Source organism: Balaenoptera physalus, assembly GCF_965194825.1.
Source record: "Balaenoptera physalus genome assembly, chromosome: 11".
In the NCBI taxonomy this organism is placed as follows: domain Eukaryota; kingdom Metazoa; phylum Chordata; class Mammalia; order Artiodactyla; family Balaenopteridae; genus Balaenoptera; species Balaenoptera physalus.
In genome coordinates this window covers 20,229,353-20,251,481 of record NC_138896.1, presented here as the reverse complement: position 1 = coordinate 20,251,481, position 22,129 = coordinate 20,229,353, and the positions used below count along the sequence as shown (strand labels likewise).

At 43.1% G+C, this 22,129-nt stretch overlaps 1 protein-coding gene and 2 pseudogenes across 11 annotated transcripts in view; 2 read left to right on the top strand and 1 right to left on the bottom strand.

Moving 5' to 3' along the window:
• LOC309637823 (cytidine monophosphate-N-acetylneuraminic acid hydroxylase) overlaps nt 1-22,129 on the top strand; it is a 285,683-nt gene that overhangs the window by 241,065 nt on the left and 22,489 nt on the right. For all 9 annotated transcript variants that reach the window (XR_014250836.1, XM_082413025.1, XM_082413030.1 and 6 more), the window contains 6 exons: nt 7,452-7,561; nt 9,815-10,005; nt 15,719-15,866; nt 16,195-16,276; nt 17,051-17,188; nt 19,605-19,740. Coding sequence is in view for 8 of the 9 variants with exons in the window: in XM_082413025.1 (XP_082269151.1) it covers nt 7,452-7,561; nt 9,815-10,005; nt 15,719-15,866; nt 16,195-16,276; nt 17,051-17,188; nt 19,605-19,740 (805 nt within the window). In the remaining variant the exon portion in view is untranslated. The remainder of the gene's footprint in view (nt 1-7,451; nt 7,562-9,814; nt 10,006-15,718; nt 15,867-16,194; nt 16,277-17,050; nt 17,189-19,604; nt 19,741-22,129) is intronic.
• LOC309637831 (myc-associated zinc finger protein pseudogene) lies at nt 4,678-7,440 on the top strand (annotated as a pseudogene). The gene has a single exon. The product of its transcript is annotated as a myc-associated zinc finger protein pseudogene (transcript).
• On the bottom strand, nt 12,468-13,650 carry LOC309637833 (tissue alpha-L-fucosidase pseudogene; annotated as a pseudogene). The gene has a single exon. The product of its transcript is annotated as a tissue alpha-L-fucosidase pseudogene (transcript).

Here is a 22,129-nt window from a genome sequence, read left to right as displayed (position 1 = left end):
CTTGAGGTACTAAATGAATGAATGAGTCCATTATTCATTCATTCATTCTTTAATATGTATTGCATTACAATCCATTTTTTAGAATGAACCAGTTTTTGTTCCCTCTAACTAGTTAATAAGCCTGCCTTTTCTCTTCATGCCTTACCAGCTCAGGGCATTCTTACTTTTTCAGACTTGCCTCGTTTGAGTCAAAAAGAGCATTGTTGTTTTAAATTACACTTGTTTCTCAAATATGTTGCTAATATTTTCCAAACATGTTTGCCAATTTTCTTTGGTGGTAGAACTTTTTCATTTTACATTTGTATCTATTCAGATTTTCCACTGGAATTGTTTCCATTGCTATCAAACTTAGAAGTCCTCCCTTTGATATTCTATTTTTTCATACTTTTTAACCACTTGGTTGCTTTTCTTTGTGTCTTTAATCAACTGGAATACTTAGCTAAACAGTTGCACAGCACCGTTGTTAGATAGCCCTTCCTTTTCCACCAGTCTATGATCCCACTCTTAGAATATTAAACTGTTATTTAATTAGGATCCTCTCCTTGACCATCCTTATGCCAATAATCAATGATTTAATTATTACAGTTTTCTAAAATGTTTTTGCTCTAATTCTTCTTCATTATTCTTCCTTATAAAAAGATTTTAATGAGTTCCATTTGTTTGTTCTTCTGGATAAATATTAAGTTATAACCCAAATAACCTAGATTGCATCAGTTTGTGCAGTCAAAATAAGGATAACACATTCTCCTGCTTTATAGAGGCAGGGAGTTGGCAGATGTTATGCTTTTCTTCCATGCATAAATGCATTATCTTTGTGCGAGGGGCATAAAAACTTTTATGGTGTTTGCTTTGAAATAATAGTTAAGAGTTACAGACTCTTATTTTTTTCTGTTTTTCTTGAGAAAGAACAATTCTAAAGAAGGAAAATCCTTAAGAGTGGATATCAATGCAGTTTTCTGAGAGTCTTCCATAATGCCTTGTATTTTCGAAATGGTATTTGCTAGTATATAATTTTGTTTGTCCAATACTGAACTTTCTTTTTAACTCTTCATTCTTGGAAGGTAAAATAATTGCCATAATAATTATATTATTTTTCAGATCCCTTCTCTGTGCCAGGCATAGTGCTAGACACTATAGGATTTATTATATAATTTAATCCCTACAACAACTCTGCAAAGTATGTATCGTGATCCTATTCTACAGATCAGGAAACTGCAGCCCAGGAAGCTGATAATAGGCAGCCCAGTCATAATCCCAACCCAGATGTTTCCAAATCCAGCACTCTTTCTATTTCATGACACTGTTCTCTGGCAATCATATAGCCTGGAAATAATAATAAGATGTATCTTTATTATATCACTTGCATTTTCAAGGACATAGTTTAATAAGAATAGTGCTATTAAGCATCCTTTGTGTGTTCCTGATTTTATTAAGAAAGCCAATTGTGTTTTACTATTAAATAAGTTGATAACTATTACTAGGAAAAATATTAATTAATATGCTTCTATTAAATTCTTAAGCAATATTTAAAAGGTATAAAAATAACAGAGTGAACAGCCATGTGCCCAGTGCTCAGCTTAAGACATAAAACATTAACAGCAGAAGATCTTTAAATACCTTTCCTTGATCATATTACATACCCCCTCATCCCCCAGAGGTAATCACTCTTCTGAATTTGGGGTTTCAGGATAGTGATTCTTAATTACTGTATTAGTTACATTCACAAAAGGAAAAAAGATGGCACCCTCAAACTGGGATAATTTGTAGAGCGTGTTTTCATCAAAGGATATTTTATAAGGTGTGGATGTGGGAGAATCACAGGGAAGGTGGAGTAACCTGGAGTTGATAACAACCAAATTATCCGTCTTTAGGCCCAAAGGGATGAGGGGGGAGCAGTTTCCAGAATCTGGAAGAAGAGAGAGTCATAAAGAATTGGCTTCTATGAGATGAGCAGTGACCTCTGTCCATGCCCAGAACATAACTAGTTCAAGGTGACCTTACAGGGAAAGAGGCAGAGGTATAAGCGACCCAACCTCACTGAGTTCTCTTACCATCTCACCCTGGAGCTTCCCAATAGCCAAACTCACCTAAAAGGAGGAGAGTGTGGGAGCCCTTTGATGTGGTCCAGCTAAGTCAACCTCCTGAAGGAGACAGTAGGTGGACAAGGGTGGAGACAGGTAGAGAAGAGGGGGTTTGTAGGGACCAACTGAAGCTATCTGGTGCGATCATGTTTCTAGCTTTTAAAATGCTCTTTTAAAAATGAAAAAGTAATATACTTTATTTGGGGCTTTTGTTGAGATAATCTTATACCTAAATTTCCCAACATGAGGTGCCCAGTCTGGGCAGGAGCAGTGCCTGGGTTGGGAGAGGGGGCTGTGCACCCCAAGAGAGTCTTGGGAGACATGGAATGATGACCATTAATTAATCAATTAACTCAACAGATATTTAACAAATGCCAGTTGTGAGTCAGGCAACGTTCTTGGCACACTACTGACAGAGCATCAAACAAACCACGATGCCAGCTCTCACAGAGCTCATAGTCTTATAGGGGAGACAGACCATAAGCAAACAATATACAATACGTCCAGTGACAATAGGGCTGGGAAGAAAAAAATGAGGGTAGAGGGCTGGAGAGTGCTCTTTGAGATGGAGTGGTCAGAAGGCCCTGTCTGATAATGTGACAACTGAGTCCCAGATGAAGCAAGGTAGTGGGCAGTGCTGATACTGAGGAGAGCTTTCCAAGGAGATCGTCTAAATGTGTTATCAGTGTTGTCAGGGGCAGAGAGGGAGAATACGTAGCCACGAGGGTGAAGCTAGGGCAGTGAGAGAGCAAAACAGACTTTAGGGGAGGTAATTCTTTAAGTTTTCACCTCTTCTTTATTACAGTCCCTCAAGTTGACCATGAAAATTGAAATTTGACAGCATATATAAGTTTTTGTTTTCAACTATTAGGGAATATTAAAAAATGCACCATTTTTCATTTTAGGGGTAATTTTTACCTCAGTTTCTTCCATTAGCAGTTGTCTTATAGTGAGTATAATTATTCATTTGGAAAATGTAGGCAAAACATTTTTTTTTATATGCTTTGAAGAAAGTAGGAAAATGCTTGGCTTTGAGGGCAGGGCAATGATGCCATTTCCACAGGGACTGCTTTGGTCTAGGACCTCATTTGCTTTCATTGAGCAGTTAGTAAAATTGCTGGCATTTATTAGGATGACTGTCCTTGGAGGTGGCTAGGGTTATAGATAAAAACAGTGAAGAATGGAGAAGTCAAGTAAGTTGTCCAAGGTCATCCAGCTATTAAGCTATTAAGTGGGAGAGTGAGGGCTCCAAACAGGCCATCTTTCTCCTGAGTGCATGTCCATCAGTGGTTTGCTGATGGCCTCCCAAAACAAGGGGAGGGCTCTCAAATATGGTCCCGCCTCCCTCCAATTGATCCTCTCCATGTGTCTCACAGTGGTCTTCCTAAAATGAAGTTCTGATTTTAATACTCCCTTGCTATAGCATTTAGGTATTGCTTTCAGCCATTGTAATAGAAAACGCAAATAAGAGTGGCCCAATCATATCTGAGGTTTTCTTACATCGCAAGAAGTTGGAAAGCAGGCAGTCTTGGGCATTACGGCTTTGGTTAATCAAGGAGCCAAGTTCCTTCTGTCTTCCCATTCTGTCATCTTTAGTATCTGACTTTTTTCCTCAGGGTCTCAAGATGGCTCCTGCTCCTCCAAGCATGGCAACCAAGTTTCACACAAGGGGCGGGGGGAAGATGAAGGGTGAACAGTCCAGATCCGTTTAGTTTGTCCCTCTTTGTCAGGAAAATAAATGTGTTCCTGGAAGTCCCACTAGTACACTTCTGCTCACATCTCACTGGGCAGAACTATATAAACTGTACGTAGAGCTATGGCCACTCATAATTGCTAGGGGGTCTGGGAAATCATGATCTTTAGATAGGTGTATCACCACTCCTTAAAAAAAAAAAATTAGATGCTAATAGTAAAGAAGAAGGAGAAAATAGATTTTGTGCAAGCCACCAGCACGTCTGCTACAATTGCTTAAAATTCATCATTGACCCCTCATTGCCACAAGATAAAATCCAAACTCCTCCTTAGCAGGGAATCTAGGGTCCTTCATGACCTTCTCTGACCTACCTGTCTATCCTGGCCTGGCTCAGACACCATTTTCCTCGGTCATAAATGAGTAGTCACTTTGTGCATATCAAGCTCTCTCGTGCCTCTATGCCTTTACACATGCTGTTGTCTCACCCTGTTTGCTTCACATCATCATATTTCTTTTGTTGGGCCCAGATACCTCATCTTTCAAGTCTATCTGGAGCATTACCTCCTACTTGAAATCGGCTTTGACTCTTAGAACCAAACTAGGTACTCCTTCCTGGATACTCCCCTAGCACCTTGAACTCATCTCTAGCAATCATTCATTTGATGGTAATGAAGCTGCTGGTGTGTGGCTGTGTCCCTGACACACTTGAGATCTCATGAGTTCCTTAAGTGTAATATGAAGAAAAAAATGAATGGGGCGCCCTCCCCGAGGCGCCGGCTGGGCGAGCTGCGCAGCTGGGGCGGAGGCTGTTCCCTCGCTCCCCCCACCCGCCCGTCCAGGCTCCAACTGCCGCCGCCTGCGCCCCCGGCCCCCCGCCTCCCGCCCCGCGGGGCCTCCCGCCCCCATCCAGGGGGCGTCGCCACCGCTATCACCGCCGCGCTCCACGGCCCCGTCAGGCGCCCTCCTTCCCTCCCTCCCTCCAGCCCGCCGGCTTGCGAGGGCGGCAGAGCGGCCCGCCGGCCATGCATTCGGCGCAGCCCGCGCCCCCGGCCCCCGCTGAGCCCCGCCGTAGCGGAGGCCATGTTCCCCGTGTTCCCTTGTACGGTGCTGCGCCCCCCTTCCCCGTGCTGGGCCTGGACTGCCGGGGGTGGGGGGCGGCCTCTCGAACTCCTTCCTCCCACCTCAGGGTCACGCCCAGAACCCCTCGCAGGTCGGGGTTGAGCTCCAGCCCGGCTTCTTTGCCTCCCAGGGCTGCACCCAGAGTCCATTCCAGGCCGCGCCGGCGCCCCCACCCACGCCCCAGGCCCCGGCGGCGGAGCGCCTCCAGGGTGACTTCCTCCCGGTTCTCGCCGCCGCCCAGGAGTCCGCCGCGGCCGCCGCCGTTGCTGCTGCGACCCCGGCCCCGGCCGCCGCCTCCACTGTGGACACAGCAGTTCTGAAGCAGCCCCCGGCGCCCCCTCCGCCGCCCCTGCCGGTGTCGGCGCCCGCCGCCGAGGCCGCGCCCCCTGTCTCTGCCGCCACCATCGCTGCAGCTGCGGCCACTGCCGTCGTTGCCCCAACCGCGACGGTCGCCGTGGCCCCAGTCGCATCTGCCTTGGAGAAGCAGCATAGAGCAAGGGGCCCTACCTCTGCGCCCTGTGCGCCAAGGAGTTCAAGAACGGCTACAGCCTCCGGAGGCACGACGCCATCCACGCGGGAGCCAAAGCCGGCCGGGTCCCCTCGGGTGCTATGAAGATGCCCACCATGGTGCCCCTGAGCCTCCTGAACGTGCCCCAGCTGAGCAGAGCCGGCGGCCGAGCGGCTGCAGTGGCCGCGGGTGCCGTGGGTGCCGTGGAAAGCGCATCCAGAAGAACCACGCCTGCGAGATGTGCGGCGAGGCCTTCCGCGACGTCTACCCCCGGAACCGACAGAAGGACCGCAGGAGCTACCACGTGTGCTCACACGACGGCGCAGTGCACAAGCCCTACAGCTGCTCCCACTGTGGCAAGAGCTTCCCCCGGCGGGATCACCTCAACAGTCACGTCAGACGAGTGCACTCAACAGACCGGCCCTTCGGATGTGAGAACTGCGAGGCAGCTTTTGCTACGAAGTTCAAGGATCGAGTGCGGGTCCACACAGTACGACACGAAGATAAGGTGCCGGGTCATGTGTGTGGCAAGATGTTGAGCTCAGCTTATATTTCGGACCACATGAAGGTGCATAGCCAGGGCCTTCACCACGTCCGTGAGCTCTGCAACAAAGGCTTCACCACAGCAGCATACGGGTTGACCTCATCCTGTGCAAGCTGTGCAGCGTGCACTGCGAGACCCTGCCCAGCTGGCCGGCCACATGCGGACCCATGGGGGGGGGGCGACGCCCCTGTCCCGGAGACGCCTCCCCGGCCACAGCCCACCAGCTGAGGGGGACCCCCGCACCCACCAGGTACAGGTGAGGCCTGTCCAATGGTGGCGGCAGCGCCTTCCAGAGCTGTGGCTCCCTTTCGGGGGCCGAGGGGGTGCGTGTGAGCTCTCAGCCACTTCCCTCCCAGCCCTGGTGAGCTCCAAGTTGGTGAGGGGGAGAGGGGAGAATGGAGGAAAGTCCCTCGGTACCATCTCCTCTTCCCCTGTCTCTTCCCACCAACTCCTCACTACTTGCCCCACCAACCAAGGAGCCTCCAGAAGGAAAGGAGGAAGAAATGTTTTCTTAGGGGAATTTGCTAGGTTTTAACGATTTGTTTCTCCTGCTCCTCACTTCTCCCTATCAGACCTGACCCCATATGCACACCTGGCCCCTCAGTCGTGTTGAAGCCCCCTGGACGGTGGGCAGGGGTGGCAGAGGACAGGAGCGGCCCCTGCCCTCACCCCCTCTCCTCTCTGTAACCCCCTGACCTGCCCTTCCAGGGATTTGTGAGCCTTTCCCTCGATGGTCCTTCTTCCTCTCCTCCTTTCAGTGTCCCCCTACTGTCTACTGGCCCTCCCTGGGGAGTTGGTGCTTTTTGTTTTTTCCAGGAGGAGGGAGGAGAGGAAGGAAGGAAATCAAAGATTCTGTCCCAGAGAGGGGGAAAGGTGAGATTTGAGAAGGGGCAGAAGCAGGGAAGGCACAGTTTGTACCTTCCTAAGGTGGGGTTGTTTGGGGTCAGGCCCTAAACATCATCCTGCTTGAGAATCTGTCAGGGGAAAACAAGTCAAGGGGAGCAAAAGAAGGAGCCACTAGGGCCAGAGGTAGGGCAAGAGATGGAATCTTAGGGGGCCAGGGTAAATGGGGGGATCCAGGGACTAGAGGTGCTCCCTGGGGGTGGGGGGAATGCAGCCACAGTGTCTCCCCCTTCCCTCTTCCACCCCAGCTCCAGCCCTGGCCTTTTCTTTTCATCCCTCCCCCCACGACAGAAGCTGTGGCCCTGGCCATGTCATCGTGTTCCTGTGTCCCCTGCATGTTCCCCACCCTTCACCCCCTCCTTTTGTGCAGACCCCATTACAATAAATTTTAAATTAAAAAAAAAAAAGAAATGAATGGGTGATGGTCTTCAGCCTTCATCTCAGTAGATATTGCTTGACCCAAATGAGCATTGCCTTTTGTTTTTATTTTCCTTTGATTTTTGTACTCTGTGTACCTGAGCCATGCATTTCCATTTCAGTGATGCTTTTTAAAAGTCATTTTGTTATTGTTGTTAATCCAGATTTGTTCCCCTTTGGTTCTAGTTGTGGAAAAGAATGAAGAAAATGGACTTTTGTTTCTAGAACTGAATCCTCCTAACCCCTGGGATTCAGAGCCCAGATCTCCTGAAGATTTGGCTTTCGGGGAAGTGCAGGTAAGGAAACATTAAATTGTGATAATCTTAAAAACAAAAATAGAACTAAGATTTCCTCTTATATATATATTTACATCCTGTATTACCTTGAATATTCTTGGAGGTGGCTGATTAGGACATATAATATAGTTATTCTGAACTCTTGAGCAAATTTTTTAGGAACCCCCAGAACTTGGCAGGGATTACAAGGAAATACATCCAGAAAAAAACAAAATAAAACAAAAAAACTTTTAGTGGAGGTCCCAAAGGAGAGTCATGCAAAACTATTGGTGGAAGTTCAGAAATTGCCCTTGATACCAAATCGCTATCAGGTAAAATGGCCAGTTGTATATTTCTGCACATTGCCCTGAGAACTTTACAAACCTTCTTGTGCATTTTCCTACCTTTAGAAGAGAGTTTCCTCCAGAGAAAAACACTTTGATAGTTTGAGAGAGGTAAACAATCAAAAATTAATTTTTCTGGAGTATTTGAGAATCTTTTCATTTGAGAAAATGGGCTGTTGCTTTTTTGAGGAAACAAATGGGAACCTATATAGAGTAGGCATAATCACCTGAATTTGATTTCTTTTTTTTTTTTTTATAAATTTATTTATTTATTTTTGGCTGCGTTGGGTCTTCGTTGCTGCGCGTGGGTTTTTCTCTAGTTGCAGAGAGCAAGGGCTACTCTTCGCTGTGGTGCGCGGGCTTCTCATTGCGGTCGCTTCTCTTGTTGCGGAGCACGGGCTCTAGGCGCGTGGGCTCAGTAGTTGTGGCACACGGGCTTAGTTCCTTCGCGGCATGTGGGATCTTCCCGGACCAGGGCTTGAACCCATGTCCCCTGCATCGGCAGGAGGATTCTTAACCACTGCGCCACCAGGGAAGCCCTGATTTCTTGACCTCTCCTTACCCTCTTTATTGGCTTTTCACGCTGGAGTTTCTGTTACCTTATCTCTGCTCCTGGTGTTTTCCTTTTTCCTGTGGATATGCCAGATCAGGGGAAGGAAGTGAGGGATTGATTTAGAATCCTCTAGTCTATGCCAGTCTCTAAGTCATTGTTTATAGCCATTCTCAGAGGACCCTGACATCCTGAGTGAGTCAGCAGGTAATTTAGAAGAGAAAGCCTTACAAGCCTGTTTAGCCAGGCTGCATGGCTATGCCAACCCAATCTCGGGTGGCCTCAGCCTGCAGCGTCTTGAAGCAGAATCTCAGTTCCCCGACCAGAGATTGAAGCCAGGCCACGGCAGTGAGAGCACTGAATCCTCACCACTAGACCGTGAGGGCCAGTGACAAGGCCTTGGCTTGTCTGCTTTGTAGAAATGAATTTCAACAAAGAGACGAAAAGTAGTGAAACAAGTAAAGTGTTTATTAGGAGGAAAAATGTACGTGTGAATAGACACACATGGGTGGGCTCAGAGAGAGATAGTTGTCCCTTCGTGGTAGTTTAAATCACTTATATGGGGCATTTCTTCTGGGTTTCCTCTGGCCAATCATCTTGCTTTGCCTGGCTCTGAGTCCATATTTGGTTATAACTCAGGGTCCTCCCCTGTGTGCGTCTGCATCTCTTAGCCAAGATGGATTCTAGTGCAGAGGCCTATGGGAAGGTTGACATCACCTACTGTGGGGTGGCGCCCCCTCCCTTTTTGGCCCTCGAGGAGCCTTTCTGCGCATGTGTAGTCAGGAAGGTCTCCTTGACCTCGAGAATGAGGTATATGTGGTCTCTTTATCTTTTATCTGGGCAGGACTCAGCTCCTCTCTGCTCCTGCTATTATCTTTGTCTTGGAGTATCTGTCCACAGGCGACAAAGTTCAGCTGCTCAGCCTGGGGCCCATCTATCTCCTGCCTTAAACCCACCAGGAATCTTTCATTCGTGTACCTATTCCCAGCCACTCCAGCATTTAAATCCCCAAGTGTCTGCCATAACATCTCTAATTGCCCTTCCTTGTAAATTGTGCTTTGAAGGACTGGCCGCAAACGCTATTCTGCAGTGCAGACTGTAAATAAATATTTAGGAGCTAATTTAAAGAGAGTAGAGCTGGGTAAATCAATTGGTTTGACACCTAAAACCCACCATGAACATTTCTAGGCTACTAAACTAGTGACCTGTGCTGAGAGTTGTATTCTATATAAACACTCCTGCTGGGTCTCACTTGCACCCTGTTTCACTGAACATACTTAGGAGCCAAGTTCTCCAATGTGACTTGTCAGCTAAGCAGCCGAGTTCATTTTTGCTGGCTGGTAATGATTTAATAATCTGAATCTCACTGTCTTCCGACAGATAACATACCTGACTCATGCCTGCATGGACCTCAAGCTGGGAGACAAGAGGATGGTGTTTGACCCTTGGTTAATCGGTCCTGCTTTTGCCCGAGGATGGTGGTTACTACATGAGCCTCCAACTGACTGGCTGGAGAGGCTGTACCAAGCGGACCTAATTTACATCAGTCACATGCACTCAGACCATCTGAGGTAATGAAGTCTGAGCACTCAACTCTGAAGAAAATGCTGCAGTAAAGGCATCGCTGGTTTTCAGGTTCTTGTGCAATCACTGCTCATTTTGAGGTAGATTCAGTTGGGCTGATGATAAGAGGACTAATTTAGATAAATGCTTACATTTGCATAGCATAATTTTTAAAGTGCTTTCACGCTTTATACCACTGGGAATGCGAAAGGAGCTATTGTGGGAAGGAGGACAGGGGTTAATAACCCTCCACCCTCTCACTTCCCACCCTCAGGGTACTTGGTGAAAGTCTAGGTTTAAGGATTATTAATGTTGACTCCCTTTTTTAGTTCAACATTTATGGTAGGAATCAGCACACGTTTCCTATAAAGGGCCAGGGTGTTTATTTTTGGCTTCACAAGCCATATGGTTGGTGTTGCAGTGACACAGTTCTGCTGTTGTAGCACAAAGGAGCCATAAACGGTCCTGAATCAGCCTGATTGTCTTCTAATAAACCTCATTTATGGACAATGACATGTGAATATCATAAAATTTTCATGTGTCACCAAATAGGATTGCCCTTCTGATTTCCTTTTCAGCCATTTAAGAGGGTAAAAGGTATTCCTAGCTTACAGCAGCAGGTCACTGTGGTTTGCCAACTCCTGATTCGTAGCATTTCAACAACACTGAACTCCCAGCTTTTGAACCCTGGGTCCACTTCATCCTTCATTGAAACCAGAGCCATGTGATACTAAGGATAGGAACTGAAACTTCCTTAACCCAGGCAATCAAAAAGGAGGGAGAAAGAGGAACTTGGATTTACAAAACCACACACATTTGTGAATGAACTGTTACCAGAAGAGGCAGGGTCATGTTCCCAATCCCCTGGGGTCATTTCAGGGTCCTGTTTGTTCATGCTTATTCAGAAGTTTGTGTCACGACTGCTGGGCTGCCAGTGTAAACATCTAGCAGTGCCCACAGTGTTCTAAAATGAAGCAACTTCACCGTATTTTTTTTCTGTGACTTTACATGACAAAATTCACATGAAGGACATACTTTGATCGAAATGTCCATGGTGAGGGAAAATATGTTGTTTGCTGGTTGACTGGACCCTTGACTTTTCTATTGAAAGCATATGAGATCTCTAAGGCACGAGTATGTTCTCTCTTTTTTTTAAGGAAACGGTTTAAAAACAAGTAATTAACTGCTTTAGTAACAAATTAGCTGCAACACACTTAAAAACTGAACATCACCCACTGGGATATTGTGGTGCCACAATTAAAAATCGACTTGTCTACTGCGCAATACCTTTGTTCCATACAAGCTTCTGGAACCAAACACGTACAACTGCAGAATTATGAGAAGCCTGGGTTCATGCATTGTGTAATAACAGTATTGTGTGGTACTAATTTTATATAGCTTGTATAGAGAGAACAGTAAACCAGGTGATTGCTTTATAGTACCTGTCACAAGATGCCGTTGCCTAAGGTCCTGATGAGGGACATTCTATGGGAAAGTCCTGACTTATAGGGAAGATAAGAACTTTTCAAGTCACTTAGCCCAGTTATTTCTCAACCACTGTCCTGAAAACCAGTTTCATTTTAATTTCAGGGAATTGTGTGGGCAAAGTTGCCAGGCATTAAAACACTGGTCCTCTACTGTAGTATCACAGTGCATTGGTTGTGTAGTGTATTGTGAATAGTTTATTACTGAAAGTTACCAAAACATAATTTTCACTCCTTTGAGTTTATTTCTCTGATATAGAATAGACCCTTACATTCTGACTCTTACCTAGTCAACTAATAAACACCAAAGTCATTTGTCCCCAGTCCTCTTGTCTGACCTTGATTTACTGAATAAAACCTCCTTTATTTACAAAAACAAGGGGGAAAGGCCAATGTGCTTTAGAAAACAGTCTTTTTTTTTTTTTTTTTTTGGTAGAAAATAATTTGATGTACAAATTTATTTATTTGATTGTATTAAAGAAAGCAGGACAGAATCACATTCATTTTCTTCATAGTATCACTGCAAATAGACTGAATTTCAGAGCTGTTAGTTTGCTTTGGAAACTTCTAAAAAGCTGACTGTTAGCAGCCTAGGAAGCATTTTCCTTCCCCTCCAGTATCTCTTGCTCCTGGGGGTAGGTGGGGGTAATTGCTCACATTTGATGCTAAATAAATAGCATGTGGTGGATTTTGCCAAATCCTTTTCAGCTCCTCCCATAGGCAACAGGATGACTTGGCTTATTCTTGATCTGAAGTCATTTGAGTCAACAAGCAGGTTATGAAACACAGAATGGAGTGAAGTTTCCATCGTAGATAATTCCCAAAGTTAGGATGGGCTTAACTGTTCAATCCCTTCTGCTGATCAGAGAGAGAGATGCTAGCAATGGATCTCAGATCTTTGATCCTGTGAGACATCAGCGTAACATAATCCATTCCTTTTATTAAAATGCGTTGGAAAAGAGATGTCTGAGTAGACAAGAGTAGTTATTACCGTGATGGTACTATAAGAGGAAAGTCAAAGTGTAGGCAGTGTCCCTTTCTTGTTGAACTCCTGTCAGCTTTACAGTCCAAGCAAACTCAGTCGGAAGAGCAGACGGTGGTAACTGGGACAGGTACATGAGGAGACCTTTATCTGGATTTGTGGACCACTTCAGATCGTTTTCGATTCCCAGCTTTGTTAACTCTGTAGTCGAAGTAGTTATGGGGGATTTAAGGCTTAAGATTCCATCTTCTGGCCAGTGCAGGAAAATGGCATAAAAAGGTGATCCTTTTGAGGTATACCACACAGAGGTCGTGTTTGTTTCAGATTGTACCCTCCATGGTTTGGAGGCACAGATAGCCTCCCCACTGATGCTCAGCCACTCCCCAACAGCAAGAAGCCTTTCTTGGAAGATGGGAGCAATCAGTCCATCTTTAGTTGGTCCAATGTTGAGAAGATAGTTGCCTCCCAAACTTACTGTCTGAATCAGTTCCGAAATGATTCGAGATTCACTTGTGATGTCACCCATTGCCATGTCGTGACGATAGCCCCAGGACAGCTTGTCTGTTGAGGTGCACATCTCCCACTTGTGATCTGGCAAGGTCTCTGGCCTGAATTTATCTTGACAGTTGTAGTATCCTCCATGGCGACAGTAAATGACCCCACAGGTCATTTACTATGACCACATTCTTAACTGGCCTATCATTGTAGAGCCAAGCAAGAAAATCTGTAGAGTTCCAATAAGTATCAGGACATTCCCACTCTCCATCAGACCAAATCAAGTCAGGTTTGTACCTGTTTAAGGCTTGTAAATAACAAGAGCCAGGATTCAAATACAAATCTGCCAGATGCCAAATCCTCTTCAGGGTCCGGCAGACCATGTTGCCCTTCTTCAAGGTCCTGCTAACAAGATCATATAGCTCTGGCATTGTTTTTGCACGGATAAAATGCTGTGTTTTGAAGCCGTTTTTCTTATCACATAGGTAGAGAGGATGGAACCATTCTAAGAGTGAGTGATAGAGTCCATAGCGTATGTTCCTATTTCGGATGGCTGTTCCCAACTCACCAACCAAATCACGATGGGGCCCCAGATCCTTAGAGTTCCACTTCCAAGACACAGGACTTGGCCAGTTTGTGAAGCCTTCGTGATGCTTTGTTGTCAGAACTACATACCTGCTGGTGTTGGAGGGTTTCCTGCAGAGGCGGGGGGTGGCTGTGGCTCACCGTGAGGACAAGGACACTGGCAGCAGAAGTTCTGGGCTAGAAAACAGTCTTTAGTCAAAGAAATGTGATTTATTATGTAAATATATGAGTATCTTAATGGATGATATTATTAATAGATGCCAGTAAGAATTGTCAACAATTTAAAAATCGCAAAGCAATAAACATCCATTTTAGAATAACTTATCCTAACTCCTAAAGTCCTTTAAAGTAGAAGATTTAAGTGGTTAACCCAGAGACTGAAGACGTGTTCAAAGAATCCTTGATTTTTTGAATCCTTTGTTTTTAGAGAAGAAAACCTACTGATTTTTTTCCTCTGGATTCTACTTATTTAATATAGTTCTGGAACTTGAATATTAGTGAAGTTAATAAGTGCTGATATGCTGATTTTGTTTATAATTTTCTTATTATTAAATATCTTATTTCCCCTGACATTATACTCTATGCACAAGTCTGATTCTTAAACCAGATAGCACATTCATTAAAGTTGGAATTGCCTTCTTTTTTTTTTTTTGAATCTTTTATTTTATATTGGAGTATAGTTGATTAACAATGTTGTGCTTGTTTCAGGTGTACAGCAAAGTGATTCATTTATACATATACATGTATCTATTCTTTTTCAAATTCTTTTCCCATTTAAGTTGTTACATAATATTGAGCAGAGTTCCCTGTGCTGTACAGTAGGTCCTTGTTGGTTATCCATTTAAAATATAGCAGTGTGTACATGTCAATCTCAAATTGTCTTCTAATAGAAGAAGCACTAAGTTTAGGATCAGAAAACCTGAATTTGAATACCAATTTACTATCTGTTAGTCATGTATTTCTGAATATGTGTCCTCATTTATTAAAAGCAAACAAAAAATTAGAGGGTTTTTTGGTGAGAATCAAATAAAATAACATGTGAAATTGCCTAGCACCATGACTGATATATAATAGATATCTAAACAGCCATTTATTTGTTTATTATTCATGTTTTACCATATCCCACAGTGGTATATAATTCTTTTATGTAATGAATGCTCAGAAATGAGAATTGACAATCTATGTAGGTACTAAAAAAATGCTTGGATGGTTAATGGTGTACTGAGTTGGGATTACTACAGATGGTGAATGTCATTTTCCTCTACACTAAATTTTACTGTCTTGCCTACCTGCTAACCAACTCTCCTAAAGGACAAAGAACTCATTCTTTATACCACAGTGTGACTATCAACCTTTGATGGTTGAAAAACTGTCTCCAGTGATGGGCAGCTCACAGGTTCTCCTTGTTTAATGGCCAAGACCTTTCTCTTATTGGGAGCTGCTAGTTGAGGGATGAGAAAAAATGAAGATCATGGAGACCTTCACCTACCAGAAACCTCTTCAGCAGGACTTTTCCACTCTGCAACTTCTGTTAGAACTACCTTTGTTCAAAGCAGCATCAGTGTGGAAGATGGAATTTGCACTCCTGGTTTGATATACACACTGTGGTATATGGTATGTTCTCACAATAAAGAGAAACCTCCTAGGAAATTCCCCTCATTGTTACAGTCAACCTTGAGAAAAAACTCTTCTTTTGGACTCTGCGGAGAGTCTGGTTTTTTCAGTACCTTTCTTCTTTTTTTTTTTTTTTTTTTTATAATTTTGCTTGTAGCCTTTTTTCAAGTTTATTTATTTATTTATTTATTTTTGCTGTGTTGGGTCTTCGTTTCTGTGCGAGGGCTTTCTCTAGTTGTTGCAAGTGGGGGCCACTCTTCATCGCGGTGCGCGGGCCTCTCACTATCGCGGCCTCTCTTGTTGCGGAGCACAGGCTCCAGACGCGCAGGCTCAGCAGTTGTGGCTCACGGGCCCAGTTGCTCCGCGGCATGTGGGATCTTCCCAGACCAGGGCTCGAACCCGTGTCCCCTGCATTGGCAGGCAGATTCTCAACCACTGCGCCACCAGGGAAGCCCAGTACCTTTCTTCTTGGTCAACATGTTGGTGTAAGGAGCAGACTGTCTCTTATACTAGATGATTCTATTTTTTCCCCTTTCAACCTTCGAATTCTTCTGATCCTAGTTACCCCACACTGAAGAAGGTTGCTGGAAGAAGACCAGATATTCCCATTTATGTCGGAAACACGGAAAGACCTGTCTTTTGGAATCTGAAGCAGAGTGGTGTCCAGTTGACTAATATCAATGTAGTGCCATTTGGAATATGGCAGCAGGTCAGATATCTGTGTTCTTTCCACACTTTTCAGTTATGCTTTCTGGGGTAAATTTTAGGCGAGGTAGTCGCTTTAAACACTAAAGAAACAATGGCCTACTTTTTCTGTACATAGTACTGTGTAAATACATAGCACTGTGTAGATCTCTATTTGAGCTAAAATAAAAGGTGGCTTTTCTCTCCATTTATCAATGGTATGATTCTACTGGGTAATAAATCCAGTTCTGAATAAAAGGGATTTCTTTCCAGAAGAGATGACAATTTCTTCAATATTGAATTAAAAGCCAAACTGACATAAACAGTTACTGGTTTTATTGTTAAAATTCCAGGTAGACAAAAATCTTCGATTCATGATCTTGATGGATGGTGTTCATCCTGAGATGGACACTTGCATTATCGTGGAATACAAAGGTATTTTCTTATTCTCATTAACAGTGAAAAATGAAAAATATTCTTGGTAAGAAGGATAATAAGAGCTATCCAAAATTTCATCCTATGTTCATCTTCTTCTTCCATCTTCATTTTCCATAGAATATAATATATTCTATCCCTGTCTTAGGAAAAGGGGGTGTCATTCAGATAATCTTACAGAGAACAAATTAGCAGTAATGTGCTCGATGTAGTGACAGGTGCAAAGATTTTTTTTCATAAGGCAACAGATATTCTATATTTCACCTATAGTAACTTATTCAAAACTGCCTTTATTGAATAAGTGTTTTACTTTCATCTTGAAATATTATGATGTAACGTAATCGTACACTTCTGCCTTTCATGTGAGAAGATGGCTTTACGCCAACAATCATTGAATAGAATTTCCAGGGGGTTGAGAGATTTGTGTTGATTTGATTACTCTTTCCCCTGCATCCTTTGGGCTCAACATCTGAAGATAGCTGGCCGAGGAAAGTAGTCTTTCTACGATCCAGAGTGGAATCAAGCTAACTCTCCTCACCCAGAACCCACCAATCAGACAGGATGAGCTTATTCACTTGAAAGTTCAAAATGTGCTATTGAAGAGTTTAGATTTTGAAATCTTACTCTCTCTTTTCCTTGGACATAAGCAACTCTTCTATAATTGAATGAGTCAGATTATACAGACTTACATGGAAGACTTTGTTGACCTGGGATTTCAAACTGTGGTTTTCAAGATTTCACCTTGAGTATTGATGCCACTTTATTTTTCCACAGGTCATAAAATACTCAATACAGTGGATTGCACCAGACCCAATGGGGGAAGGCTGCCTATGAAGGTTGATCTAATGATGAGTGATTTTGCCGGAGGGGCATCAGGCTTTCCGATGACTTTCAGTGGTGGAAAATTTACTGGTAATACTTGATATCAAAGTGATGCCAAGGAGCAGGCATGGCGCTTTGCTAAATGCTGTGTGAATCAATACAGAGATAATTAAGACATGATCCTTCCCCACAAGAAGCTTACAATCTTTTTGGGAAACCAGACTTGCAAATCACAGATACACAAGCTAAAGTTTCCAGCTCAGAATATGCTGATGGAGCATGAAGGAAACACTAAGGAGATTAGGGGGCATCTCAGGAAAAGTCAAGAAAAAGAATCATTTGGATCAATTTGATTCCTGATGTAGACTGTAGAGCAGAACAGGAAGAGTCTGACATTGGTAATCCAGGCTTAAATGCTCTTGGAATGTGGTTCAGAATAGGGTGTGGGCAACTCGAGGTGGGCACATCCCCTTGGACTTGTGGAATGCCCATACAGGGGAGGGATGAGGCAAAGGAAGCCCCTCTAAAGTATGAGGTTTCTGGGGGCCGGGGAAATAGTGGTCAAAGAGTACAGACTTCTAGTTATAAGGTGAGTAAGTTCTGGGGATGTAACGTACAGCACGATGACTATAGTTAACAGTACCGTGCTGTATACTTAAAAGTTGCTAAGAGGGTAGATCTTACATGTTCTCATCACACACACAAAATGGTAATATGTGAGGTGATGGAGGTTAACCAGCCTTATCGTGGTAATCATTTAGCCATACATGCATGTAATGAACCCATCCTGGTGTATACCTTTAACTTTATAGGTAATATTATATATCAGTTATATCTCAAAGCTTGAAAAAAATGTGGGGTCCAAGGCAGAAGCTCTTCTGCTCTGGATCTAAGGGTGGTGCTAGGGTTGGGATGGGGGAGGGCGTGTAAGTGGTATATTTTGTTCCTACTTTTGCTCAGTATGTAAGCATTTCTAGCACTGTAAGTTCTCAATATATGTCCACTTAATAAATTAATATTTTCTGTAAGTGATCTCTGTTTAGCAATGTGGCAGAAATGCCCTACTTGCAGTATGAGGAAAGCCTGTCCAGTTCCTTCCTTTCTTCTCTGAGTCTGTGGTCATTGCCTCCCAGAATGAGTCACCAGTGAGAGATAGAGGGGAGGTGCTGTCATTACGGGGTTAACAGTGTGACTGGGGAGGTGACATATACCTACGAAAGGGTAGCTAGCATAACTCCATTCTTATGTGAGTATGTGTGTGTGTGTGTGTGTGTGTGTGTGTATGTGCAGGCGCACACACACATACATTTAAAAAGGTCTAGAATATACCAAAGTGTTAATAGTGGTTATGTCTACCTTATGGATAACTTATTTTTTTCTGTATCCTTGTCTGTGTTTATCAGATTTTCATAGCAGTAACAGTAGGAGCAGTTCCCTGACATGGTACCCCACATGCTCTGGGCCCTGCCTAATTTCAACTTCCTTTACTGCCTGTATCCCCATTGCTTGACCAGTGTCAGCCCATACTGGCCTGCTTTTTGTTCCTCAGACCCAATACACCAAGTCCATCTGTGCCCTGGACCTTTGTATGTGCTGTTTCCGCTGCCTGGAGTGCTATTGCCTTTGACCTCCACGTGGTCGACAACTTCTATGTCTCTGTCTGTGTTCTGTGATTCCAATGTCATCTTCATTAACTGCCCTAATATGCCCCTCCACCCCACACCTCATCACCCCAGCCACTCTCCATCCCGTGGCCCTGTTTTACTTTCTTCCTAGCTCATCACTCTTTGAAATGAACTTATTTCCTTATTCCTTATTTGCTTCTTTCACTAGAATGAATGTTCCATAAGAGCAGGGACCTGCTTTATCTTGTTCACCACTGTATTCTCAGTGCCTAGAACTACGTCTGGCACATAGTAGGTGCTCAATAAATATCAATCAAATGAACGAACGAGCAAACGAACAAATGAACAACCTGTGAGGTAGGCAACATGATTCTATTTTACAGAGGAGAAAACAGACTTAAAGAATTTAAGTGGTGGAGCTGCATTTTGATCCTAAGTCTTAACTGACTCCAATATCCACGCCCTTGACCACTGTGCATCGCCTGGGTGTAATGAACATGCTTTGCTTTTATAATCCATCCAAATAGCAAAGCCATTTCCATGTTAGTAGAGAGTTAAGCATTACAAGAATTACAGTGCCCTTAAAATATGCATGCATGCAAGATACAACTACACATGCCACGCAGTTTATTCAGCTAGGGTCCAAATGAATTGCCATTAACAAGGAGAGGGTTCAGTGTCTCTGGCTGGTTTGGGAACATTTTCCTAGTAACCAACTGAAATTTGCAAAATAAAGCCACTAAAGACAAGGAGCTTTGCTCTATGTCTGCATTAGTCAGCTGTCAATTTTTATCTCCTGAAAGCCTTCTAATCTACTAGAACTCTTGTTTTCCTGTGATTTCTGAACAGAGGAAATTCTAATCCAAACCCTGTTATTCCAGAGGAATGGAAAGCCCAATTCATTAAAACAGAAAGGAAGAAACTCCTGAACTACAAGGCTCGGCTGGTGAAGGACCTACAACCCCGAATTTATTGCCCTTTTGCTGGGTATTTTGTGGAATCTCACCCATCAGACAAGTATGGCTGGACGTTTTGCATAACATATTTACACATGAGTTAATGTATGCTGGGATGAATGATTTAGCTGTGAATACAACATGAAATGAGAAAAAGTAATTAGTAGGAGTCTGGAGCTTATTTAACAAGCTACCTGGGAACAGAGAGCCATGCTTGACAGCTAGAGTTAATTCAGATAGATTTTGTCCAGAAGGATCCTGGAAAGAATGAAGGCAACTGATATGTATTCAGTATACACTAGGAATTGAACTGGGGCTTTTAATCATTTAGTCTTCCAATGACACTGTAAGGTAGGTGTTATTATGCCTGTTTAAGTTAGGGAATCTGAAACTCAGAGAGGCTAAGGGACTTGCTTGAAGTCACCCCGCTGGAAACACTGGAGGTGAGAAATGAATCCTGGTATGCCTAGCTCTAAAGCTATTTTCTCTATACCACACTACCTCTCAGAATAGAGACTGTATGATTATCAAGTTATTTTCTCATTTTTGAGTATCTAAAAGGACTTCTCTTGCAGCGACATAACTTCTAGATCTTGTTTTTCAAGTGTATTTTTGGAGGTCAATGAGTTTTCTCTGAGAATGTTTAAATTATTGAGTTTTCATTTTAATGGTCAAATGAATGACAATCTTAATACTGGGTATTGCACAAGATTTCATAAATGTGAATATTCACACTTATGGTTCTTTTTTGGTCACTTTGATACCAAGTCATCATTAAAGATTTAGCAGTTAACTTTTAATAAAATGTTTCTCAAACAGGAGAAACTTCAAATTTAAGAAACATTGGTTTTAGTTCAGCTTAACTACTGTTTTTAGATTGGATTGTCCTTCTTTGGACTTTACTACTGTCAGGTGCCTGTGCTGGGGAAGTGCTTTTCCTTTTCTCTCAAAACATGGACCCTGTGATCCAAAATTTCTTATGAATTACTAAAGCCAAACTAAACATTTGCAATATTGTTAGTGTCCTTTTGAGATTTTGAGTAGACCTGCTAGGGCCAAACTATGAGAACACTTATTATTTATATTGCAATCACATTAACTATATAAATTAGTTTAGTATAAATGATATCATTTTGTTATTTAGTCCAAAAACAAGGCATGTCTTTTCATTTGTATAGGTTTTCTTTTGTGTCATTCAGTGGCTTGTTAAAGTTTTCTTTATATAAGACTCACACACTTCTGGTTATGTTTATTCCTAGATATTTTCACTTTTTCTTTTGGTTGCTATTGCAAATGCAGTCTTTTCTATAATTATATTTCCTAAGTAGTAGTTGTTTTAATTGTTTGGAATAGTTTTCAGCTGATTTTCTTTAAATCATCTGCAAATAGTGGTAGTGATACCTCCTTTCATTACTTTATATGTCTGATTCATTGATGTTGTTTTGTTGGATTATTTCAAGTAAAATATTCCTGACTTAGAATGTTTATGCTCACTTAACTATGAAGGATGGAAGATGGAGTAGGTACAGTGGAATTAATGGAGGTAGACAGCAAATGAAGGACTTAGTGAACCAGGGAAGGGTTGTCTGTGTCAAGTGACAATGATACAGAACCAGGGGAATGAGCTACTCCAATATTACTAGAAGTTGATGGCCCTGGAAAACTTCCCTTCAATTTCCCCCAAACCCTTCAGTTTTCTAAAGAAAATACTAGTTATCAGTGAATAGGTGTGTCTCACACTCAATCTTGATCTAGAGCGAAATGACAGTTAATGCAACAAAAATAAACTTCTCAGTGTCAACCAATGTAGACATGGCACAAAGGTTTCACTTAAATGCACTAAGATTCAGTGTAGTTAAGAATCAGTATGGCATAGACACCAAGCAATCAGAACAGATAACAGGTAGTGCTGGATCAGGTCCTGGAGGCTCTGCTCTCTCAAACTTTAATCCTTTAGTTGACTGAATTGAGAGAGAGCTAGGAGGCCCCAGGGGAGGGTCAGGTGCCTGGGACAGCAAAGAGGGCACTCAGGGAAGCAGCTTTGAACCAACTGGCATAGAACTATTTCAGTATTTTAGCAACTGTTATGCCTTCTGGCTGAACAACAATCTGTCCTTAGAGCAATGGAAAAAGAGAAGAGATTCTGCTGCCATTTCCAGCTCTCACATCACACTACGTGGAAATACCCAAGAACTAAGGGATTAGACTGTGGTGGTATTTTGCATACCACACTGCTTTGGACAGTGGTGAGCATCTGTTAAAAGATATAAAGAGAAAGCATGTCTAAGATAAATCCAGGAGAGTCTGAAAAGGTGAAAACAGTGGGTTGTTCTATCACTTTCATGTTCTTAGTTATGGGTCACTCAAGTAAAAAGTACAAAATCGATAGCTATATTTGCCACATGACACTGTGGAGAGTATTAAAGTCAGGCCAGTGAGGAAGTATTATG